The sequence below is a fragment of the Haemorhous mexicanus genome, chromosome 6 (assembly GCF_027477595.1).
Source record: "Haemorhous mexicanus isolate bHaeMex1 chromosome 6, bHaeMex1.pri, whole genome shotgun sequence".
Taxonomy (NCBI): domain Eukaryota; kingdom Metazoa; phylum Chordata; class Aves; order Passeriformes; family Fringillidae; genus Haemorhous; species Haemorhous mexicanus.
The window spans coordinates 34,187,269-34,197,649 of record NC_082346.1 but is presented as its reverse complement, the minus strand read 5'-3'; the positions used below and the strand labels follow the sequence as shown (position 1 = coordinate 34,197,649).

At 41.6% G+C, this 10,381-nt stretch overlaps 1 protein-coding gene across 2 annotated transcripts in view; it reads left to right on the top strand.

The window, feature by feature from the left end:
* Window positions 1-376: 376 nt before the first annotated feature.
* SCG5 (secretogranin V) overlaps window positions 377-10,381 on the top strand; it is a 30,055-nt gene continuing 20,050 nt past the window's right edge. Inside the window, exons 1-2 of one of the 2 annotated variants that reach the window (XM_059849799.1) lie at window positions 377-441; window positions 1,630-1,862. In XM_059849799.1, the coding sequence (XP_059705782.1) occupies window positions 1,631-1,862 (232 nt within the window). In that variant the 5' untranslated portion in view covers window positions 377-441; window position 1,630. Of the gene's footprint in view, window positions 442-666; window positions 802-1,629; window positions 1,863-10,381 lie in introns of those variants that run through there. The other variant, XM_059849798.1, reaches the window with a different exon arrangement.

Here is a 10,381-nt window from a genome sequence, read left to right as displayed (position 1 = left end):
TTGGTAACCTCTGCTCCAGAGGTGTCTACCTTTGCTTAATCTGGAACCATTTACCTCCAAGTCCTTGGAGATGGGTGCTGTGTTGCTACCCTGCAAACCTGCAGTTAGGTAACACTATCATCCCATAAGTAAACCACTGATCATATTATTCTAGAGACAGAAATCACAGCAGGAAGATGGATACTCTCCCGGGAATATGTAATATCTTATTTCTGTCACCATTAATGCATCAAAACCCTTCCGTTTCATTTTTAGACTGTTAAGTTTAAAAGGGAGGTTTGTAATAACTCCCCGAGCTTTGTGTCTCTGTGGGACAAAGCCCCGCAGGGGCGCTCTGTCGCGGCGGGTCCCCGCGGGCAGCTCCCTCCCGGCCGTGGCTGCGCACGGAGGATGCGCGGCCGCGGAGCCGCCGCCCCCGCAGAGCCGCGCTGGGAGCGGGAGGTGAGCGGGGCGCTCCGGTCCGGCGGCTCCGTGCTGCTACCGAGCCGCCCGGGGGCCCGGGAGAAGGGAGGGGATCGCGGCCCGGCTGCTAGGGAGCGGAGGTGCGGGCGGCGGGGGCAGCGGGGGTGCTCTGTGAAAAGCAGATTTCCCCCGAAGCGCAGGCTGCAGCGGCCGATGGAGCGGGAGGGCTGCGGGAGGAGCGTGGTGCGGCGGGGGAGCCGCGCACAGGCGTAGCGGGGAATATTCCCAGAACTGGGGGTTTCAGCCATTTTTGCCTCAAAAACGTTTCCAGGTGCCTTGCGCCGGAGGCTAGAGCACTGGAGCATCTCTAAACGTCTGGCGTGAAGAAATCAGGCAGCTGTGCGTGTGTTAAGGAATAAAAGGGGAATTCGCGGGGTTTGTGTATCCAGAGGACTGGAAGTAATGCATTTTAGTTAGGCTCTGATGTGACGGGGAAAGGAGCTTTAAGAAAACAAGCATCAGATTAAAATTCAGCCTATCAGAGGGCAGTAAGCGGACTTGCTCGTTGTGGGTTTCTTTTGTTGTTGGTTTTGGTTTGTTTTTTTTTTTTCCTAATTAAACTGTACTGTGCTGCCATTCAGTGAAAGGGATTCAAGGAAACAAATGAAACCTATTTGCTTCAGGTGGGAAAGACGGTGCATGTGAGATCGGAAGCCTTTTGTCTTAAGGTGCAAACAAAATACATAAGGTTGTTCGGCAGTCTCTTATTATTGATTTTCCAGGCAATGCAAAAATAGAGCCTGGAAAACACAGTTCCTGGATGAAGAGTTCTTGGCTTTTAGACCAGAGTTTTATAAATAGCATAATAAACATGGAGGGGGTGGAGGGGCGGATGGTGGAGTGGATGATGTATTCTTGTCAAATGAAAAAGTGGATTCATTCTGTTTGCAATGACTGCTAATTAATGTTATGGGAAAATGTAAATCGGCAAATTGATTTTGCAGTTTTCTGCTTAATATTTCTTTTAGAAGAGAATAACATATCCACCCTATTCCCACCCTGGCTCCCCCCACCCAGTTTCCAGCAGGCTGGAGTTCCAGCTGCCCCTAGAACCTGTGGTAGTAAACTGTAAAGTCCAATAGTAGGATCAGGTGTTATTTCCACCACAGGTATAGGACCTTTTCCCTCCCACTATAATTTATAATCAAATTCCTTTCTTTTTGACAGGATGAAAGCGGCTGCCACTATGATATCTACCCTGCTTTGCAACATAGTATTTCTGCTGGCATTTGGATTGGCTTCAGCTTTTAGCCACAGCCCTAGGACGCCTGATAGGGTCACTGAAGCAGATATTCAGAGGCTCCTCCATGGGGTGATGGAGCAATTGGGCATTGCCAGACCCAGGGTAGAATATCCAGCACATCAGGCTACGAATCTTGTTGGTCCACAGAGCATTGAAGGTAGTTAATTTCTATTTTAAGATTAATTTTTTTAATATGCTTTGGTAATAATTAATGTTTTTTTTTAGATACAGTAAGTATACCCCGAGCTTAAAGTCGTAGATGTCTTCACCATGTTGTTGCTTGATCTTTGTTTTGAAATCACCATCCATCTTTCACCTTCCTTAATGTAATGTTTTTGGCAGAAGTAGTGGGGTTTTTTAATGTACAGACTTTCCAGAAAAAATTATGTTGTCTTGGCATTGTCTGATCTCTAATGCCTCAAAGCAATGGGTTTGCTAAATTATTCCTGAATATTATGTATACATATATTTTTCACAGAAAACAAATATTATCTGTAGAGTCCAAATTCCATGGATTTTTAGAAGCATTTGCAAACCAGAAGAGATCAAGTGTTTGTGGTGCCATGTGAGATAAAGGAATAAACTTTACACTGGGGCTGCTCCTCTCCCTGTATCCACAAGTAGCACCTTAAAACCATGCTGCAGGGATGAATGCTCTGGGCTCAGCTTTATTTTTTTTTTTTTTTTTGGCCAGGACCTCTGATCTCACACTGTGTAAATTTTCCTTGGAATCAGTCTTTTATGGCTATGTAAATAATTGGAAATATCTGGCTCAAATGTTAGGATATTGGGATAATGTTTCACTGTGTTGCTATTTTAACAGAACAAACCACCTTTTATTTTGGCATGACTTCAAGAGGTTGAAGGTATGAAACTCCAGATATTATTTTTTATGTGTGAACATCAAAACAGGGCAGAACCCCTCAACCTTCCTCTCAGAATTAAATCAGTCTGACAGTGCAGTAAGACTCCACAGTTCATAAGTCTATGTGCTCTATTTTATCCTCATTGTGATCTACAGACTGTCCTAACCAAACAGATACAATTGCTTCAATGGAGGCTGAGGAGAGGATTAAAGCTGAATAGGTGTTTCTACCAGATAATTGCAGACCTAGGCATATATACATATATTTTTTTCAAAGAAACTTTGATGGACACACATTTTTCTGCAAACTTAACTAACAGAGACTAAGTTTAAAGAGCATAATTTGGTCTGTACCTTCTCTCCTTTATGAATGTTCACACATAGAGAAATTGGCACAGATGGCAGAAGTGAGTAATTTTACTCCCTATTTGCCTTTTTTCCCTAGACCTTTTTTTTAAAAGAGAAATCTAGAAAATATTAGCAAATCTGAATTACTGGCAAATATTTCATCTCAGCTGTTTGATGTTACTTTCTAATTACAGTGGTAGCAAAATCAGACAATGCATCTCTTTGTATAAATATCAAAAGTTTACTAGTGTTTGTGAGATTGAAGTAATGCTGGTTTTCCAGTTGTCTGTACAGTCTTCCACAAACAGCAGGCTGGACAAATGTTTTCTGTTTCTCCTTTTTTTTTTAATAAAAAAATCCATCTGTGTATGTTATAGAGTAAAACTGAAAGGTGATAAATCCAGTAGCTGTATCATAATTAACTTTGCCCTCTTGCTCAGATGAGGGTGACTCTTTTTTTTTTTTTTTTCCCAAGCCTACCATGGATATTTAACCATTTATTAAAAATTTTCTGCAAAAGCAAAACAGTCTTGTGGGGTAAACATTATCAGTCAGTGTAGAAATAGGCCAGCAAATCAGACCTTTTATCAAATGTTGCTTTCTATAGAGTATTCTGTGATAAGTTTTTCAGGTAGTAATCTCCTACTCTTTCTTTGGTTTCTCCTTCTCTTTCTTTTCTTCTATGTGTCTATCTATAGATAGTTGTCTAAAACTATCTGATTAGAAATTTCTACCTTAAGAAAGTGTTTGCATTTCAAGGTTAACGTGGCCTTACATCATTGCACACAATATTTTCTTATTCTGCTTTTTTAAAAAATTCCGTATAATTCTGTGAATTTTCACCGTGAATTATAGGATAGCTAATCCATCAAAACTTGCATTTCATTCTGAAAAAATAAGCTTATATGTCAGTACAAGGTTTCACATTCTGAAGAATTCACCTATGGACTGGTAAATGGACATTTGCCATGACATATTCACACTGTTATCACTGGCTAATAATTCCATGTGCAAGTGCCTACAAAATTCAAGATGATAATAGAAAGGGAAACTAAAGGAGAAGGAAAGAAAGAGGTTTTAGAATTATTGTGTCACAGCAAAACAGGGTTTTCATTATCAATACTATCTTGGCAAAGTGGTAATTCACCAGCTGCTCTTCTGAACTACTCTTCTGTCTTCACTGGGATTTTTTTGCCTGAAAGTAATGGACAGTAAAGTTGGGTATGAAAGGCTTATGATTTATCAGAAATTCTGAGCTGCCAGAAGAGTTCACTTCCAACCACGCTGCTGTGCTTCCACTTTTCAGACTGCGGGTTTCAGTGACCAATGTAAAAATTTTAAAACCAGGTTCATTTCATGCCTGCATTCTCACCATTAAGGCCCTGACTGCTCTGGGGTGCTTTTGTTTCTCATTTTGACTAGATACTACATTTCAGCATAAAAACAACCCTCTATCAATTAGACCTTAATAAATTTAGTATGTTCCTACAGAAAATTGTTTTACTTAACAAAATGTTTTTTGTCAGAAATAGCCCCAGCAGCACAGACCTGCAGGAGTGTTGATAGCTGTCATTGCCATCAGCTTCAGCTGAGCCACAGCTCCAGAGGTACCTCTGGCTTTCAAAAGGACAAGAATTCACCCATTGTATGTGTACACCTGCAAGCAACATACTGTCAGGAAAAATTAATTTTTATGGCTTTGGAATTTGGAAACAAATTTAGGCTGCCATAGTACAAACAGGACATGATGCATGTCAGAAGTTTACTCTAGCAACCTGATTATCATGAAATGGTTGCAAGTTTGAGTGATTATTATAATAACATTTTCCATGTTATTATTATTTCCATGAAAAAGAGATTAATAATTGAATACACAACAAAAATATTATTGCTGTTAGTTCACAAGCAGATTTCCTGATCACGCTCATTTTTCATCTCAGCTTTCTAAATTTTTTCTGGTGTAAATAATTCTATTTTGACTTTAAAATTCTAAAGACCAGAGGGTGGATGTGTTGCAAGGAACTATACATGATCATTCCCTTCCTTACCTTCATACCCACCCTATCCCTTCCCCCCAAAAAAAGTTTAGGGCTGAGTTGGCTGTAGAAAGTGCAGTCACAAGCATGTTCTATACCAAAGAAAACTAAAAAAAAGGACACTCTTCAGAAAATACATTTAGTAGCATATGCTCTCTTTTTGAAGTGATTAGATAATTTTCCTGTTGATAGATTTAAAAAAAAAATTACAGCTTTCTTATTGATGGCTAAAAAAAAATACAGCTTCTTAATTGAAGGAAATTTCTGCCTTTTCTTATGTCAAAATCAAATAACACGTGGCTTTTTTTTTTTTTTTTTTAATCTTCTCCTAACTTTGCATTTGTCAATTTACTGTTACTTCAGGTCAGGCTGTTAAAAAGGAGTGGTGTCTAGAAAATGCCTGATGGAAAGTTTAATGCACTGGGGAATGACTGTGAAGTTCAGGGAGGTGCAGAGGCAGCGTGAGCTCTCCTCCTTTGCTTGGGCTCTGCTGGGCAAGTGGAACAGGACAAACGTGTGCCAGCCATGGGACTTGGCTGGCTGATTCCCTGTGCTCCGGTGCTGCAGCCAGCAGATGGTGCATGGCACAGCACCGTGGCAGGAGCCAAACAGATCCTGCACGATGAAAGCCAAGAGAAAATGGTTTTAGTGCCTGAAAGGGGTGTCTTGGGAACAGCTGTTTTTTGCCGGCCACTTAATAGATTTCTTTTTCTGTACATCCCCCAATTCCAAAAAGAAATAAACTCATATTAACTAGTCTAGTTTCTCTCATTATATTCACTCTCCTTGTCAGTTCATCGTATTGGAAAGCTACACTGGAGTCACTTAGCAGCATCTATAAAAAGACTGGAAAACACAGAAAATCAAAATAGGAATTTTTAATGAATAGCTGTGTTTCTGTACTTATTGCTCAGCTTATCACTAAAATAGTATGCAAACCTTACTGGGCTATGTTCAAGCTTTCTATAGATAAGAAGCATCTATGTTAAAAGAGAACAAAAGAATAAAATAAAGAAATGCATTCCACATTTCAGAAAACATTGAGGTTTATTTTTCTGTCTGGTACGGCATTTATGAAGTAAGAGAGCAGGCTTTTTTTTCTTTCCTTGCATGCTTACAACTTCGTGCCAATATTTAAGGGGTTTTTGTTTCTGTTTTTGTTTTTGTTATTGTTTGGTTTTCAGTTGTTTTCCTTTTTCTGAGGAGTGGAAGGGAATAAGCATGTAATGTAAATTTCAGGGCTATGATACCCTGCATAGGACGACAGTAAAAATCTCACTTAAACACATGGGGGCACCAGTAGCTCATCTTGAGGAGTTTATAGCACTCAGCTTCTTGGAAATGGGAAGTCCCATTTTCCTTTTGTAAATATCATTGCCTACTATAAATTCAGTACAACAGAGAGCCTCTTGTGTGGTTTGTTTGTTTGTGTTTGATTTCGTTGTTTTTATTTCTTAAAACCACCCAAACGAAATGATTGTTGGTAAAGGTGACATGACAGCCCAGAGCCTGAAGTCTTCAGAAGAGGCATAATGCTGTCAACTCAGTGGCTGCATTAAATCATGTCCCTTAAATCGTGATTGTTTGCAGGTATAAAGGAGCTTTAAAAATACAGTGCCTCCCAGGGAGGCTTTTGATTCTCCTGCAGACTCCTCATAGCTACTGGAAACAGGCTGGGGTTTATTTGATTATTTTGAGAGGAAATGAATATGCTTATTGTTTTAGAAAAATGTAATACTCTTTGCCAGATTGAGATGATAAAATTCAAGAGAGTCTGGAACATTATGCAAATCTGTCCAGAACAACTGATAATCAATGGCTTGTCAGCACGGTCCCTGTACAAATATCACTCTACAAACCTACTGTCCATAAAATTATGCAGATTACTCATGCATGTTAATGGTGTCTATTCTGTTTGCATTTTACTAATAACAAAAGTAAAGGTTTTCTTATTAGTAAATAAGTGTATTACTTTGCTGTCTGTCCTGTCCTGTCCTGCAAGACAGGTGCTTGTTTCCTACAAGAACAGTAAAATCTTTGTATTAGAAAGTTGCAAAAACTTTTCTTTTGCTGATGAATTCCCTCATGAAACCAGTGCAGAAATGACCCTTGCACTCATTCACCTTTGGGCTAACGTGTGCTGTGCTTATGCCCCAATATATTTGGACTTGCTGGGGTGACTACAGGTATTGTATGACATCTGGGGCTCAGCAAAGCCAGCAGTGTGATGGCTGCACCCTCTTTGCTGCAGTTTATGTGCTGCTCTGTGCCAGCATCTGGGGGGAGCAGTGCTGGACTGAGGGGCCAGCTGCACAGGGCAGACCTCCCACAGCCAGAAAGGCTGATTTGGTTGTTGTTGTGGGTTTTGGTTTGTGTGTAGTTTTCTTTTTTTTTGGGTTTTTTAAATCTAAATAGCCCAGAAAATATTATTTTACAATTTCATATGACATCTCAAATTTTTAAGAAGAAATGGAAGTGGCAAACTTACAGTTTTTTAGACAACAATGTGTAAATATCTAGAATTGTATAGATTTGACTAAAAATACCTATTTTCTTTGCATTTTATTCAAAAAAATTGTAGTGTTAAGTGTAACCAGAATTTGAGTATCAGGCAGTGATGCATGTCATAAGAGAGGTGCCTTAGAGTGCTAATTTCAGAATTTAAAAGCTAATGACAGTGCCAAATGGCAGCAGTGTCTTGCAGTGAATTTTCTTTATCTGAGTGATATGGCACAGGTCTGTGGAAAAACTGCACATAAAATGTGCATAAACCTCTAACTCCACAAACAGGAAAATGATGAGGGGGTGTGACTTTATTTTTATTAACAAAAAATCTTTGAAATTTGGCCTGTAATATCCTTGAATCCGTATGAATTTATAAGCCATGACCAGCAGTGACTAAGAAAGCCTGGCTGGTGTTTGTGCTGCTGCATGGAGGTCACACCAGGTCACCTCAATGTGTTTCCCAACTTTCCCTCTTGAGGAGCAAGGGCAGGACCCAGCAAAGGCAGTGGGTGGTACCACAATGAGCTCTGCCACGAGTGAGCTTTGGGAGCTGCCCTTCCTCCATGCCCCAGAGCTGCAGGAGGGGTGCAGGTGCTACTCCTGTGTGCTCAGTGTGGCTGGGAACATGCAGGGGAAATTCTCAAATCTAGTGTGCTTGTCAGTGAAGCCAGTCAATGGAGAACAAAAGAAGAAAAAAGTATTAATCCCTGTTTCTCTCTAGATCTCTGTCATTTGCAGGTGGATCTGACTGAGGAACCCACTTAGATTTGAGGCTTTGAAACCTTTTCTTGAAGCATCCTCCTCTTGTGATTGCAGCAGAGTGTGCAGGCATCACAGAGCTCTGCTGAGGAACCAAGAAGATGAAGTGACTCCTACTCTTAGAGCCTCCTACTAACCCCTGTGATGTGGTACAGACTACTGCTGCTATTCATAAAGTCATCTTTAAAAGATGCCACCCAAGGAGAATGAGTCCCATCTCAAGCAGCTTCTGGGAAGGAAAGATGGCAGTTCTGCAGGGATTTAGAGTTAAGTAGCTTGTCATCTACCTGAAGATAATTAATCAATTAGAATGGGATTTGTAGCCACAAATTTTTTTTTTTTTTGGTATATGTTGGTAGAGGGAAAAATACAGTAGGAGAAGTAAGAAACCTGAAGAGGACAGGGAATATGATAGCTTCTGTATTGTCTTATGCTTTATAGTAACTGTATTTTCTACTAGAAAGGTATAGAGAAATTTAATATGAAACTATAAAATTCCAGCTACCATTGGACTGTGGTCCCAAAGTAGTTTAGGAAGTCTGTCAGTGAAGGATGGCCAAATTATGATGAGCTCCTGTTTTTAAAGATTTTTTTTCTCTGCTTGTCTCTCATGAGGAGACTGATGGAGAGCTCATTGCAGTTACAGCTTCCTCATGAGGGGAAGAGGAGGGACAGGCACTGGTCTCTTCTCTGTGGTGAGCAGTGACAGGGCCCTAGGGAATGGTAATTGTCAATAGGTTGGATATTAGGGAAAGGTTCTTCACCCAGAAGGTGTTTGGGCACTGGAACAGGCTCCCCAGGGAAGTGCTCACAGCCCCAAACCTGACAGAGTTCCAGAGGCTTCTGAACAGTGCACTTGGGCACAGGGTGTGACTCCTGGGGATGGTGCTGTGCAGAGAGACAAGTTGGACTTGATGATCCCTGTGGGTCCCTTCCAACTCTACATATTCTGTGAGCATGCCAGGATTTATACCTTTCTTCATTTTTTCTCAAAATCAGCTGCATTTTCCATGCTCCCACCTGAATTTTAAATTAACTTGCAGTAAGAAAATGCTTCTAAGTTTACTTGGTTCTCTGAAGAGATATTTTAGAAATCTAGAGGAGAGGAGTCTCTTACTCTTCTTGATTTTGGTGTTGTGCCAGGAGATAGGATCTCTGGCACTCTCCAAAGGTTTCCAGAGCTCTTCTCCCTGTGCTTGCCATGGTGTATGTGCTCAGCAGCAGGGATGAATGAGAAGAAGAATCCCAGCAGCACTCAGCTGCAGGGACGAATAAGAAGAAGAATGTTGTCAGCTGCAGAAGCTGGTTCTTCCCCTTGGGGTGCTTCAGTACACCAGGTTGGCTGATCTGAGCCCCTTTTGCAGCACCAAAGAGCAGTGCTGGGCCTGGTCTTACCTGCCAGGGCTCTTCATCTCCCCGCTCTCTTGCATCTTTGTTGTGTGCCAGTGCTTTTATCCAGGTGCAAAAGAAGCCTCATCTTGACTGGGGTGGCTTTGCATGGCAAGGCCTCTGCTCTTGGGGTGCTGAGCTAAAGTGGCTCACCAGGCAGAGGCTGGAGCCTTCCAGCTCTGCACTGGGAATGCTCACAAGGAGGGAGGACGTTTGGGGCAATGGGGAAATCTGCCTTGTAGCAGCTGGCAGACAGGCATGGCAAGGTTGTAAACCTGCTCTTGAACCAGCTGGGGCTTTGAACCACCTGCATGGGAAATGGAATGGAATGAATAGGAGTGGGGAAGTGAACATGAAAATGTTGTGAAGTTCAGTGGTGTAGTAGAGACAAAGCCATGGATGTTCTGGATGTTTCTGGTGCATCCAGCCTTCAGAAAAGAGTCTTTTTCTCTGCATGTGTTGACACTGATGGAGCATTTGGACTTCTCGAGCAGCTGGTGTCAAGTGAATAAAGTGCCAGTGAATAAAGTGTTACAGTCTTTCACTGGCACATTGACACTTATAGCATTGAAATAATGTCCCATCCCTCATGGGATAAAGGAGGTCACTGTTTTCCTTTTGCTGCTGTGTTTCCCAGAACCACGTGCTGCACACGTGGTCAGTAGCGAGGCTGTGCTGTGGCAGTGCCAAGAGGGTGCAGTTTGCTGGCTTTGTTTCCTTTTTTTCACTCTGCTGGGGTGTGGTGGCTGCAAGGCAGGGTGGCAGAGGGGCCCC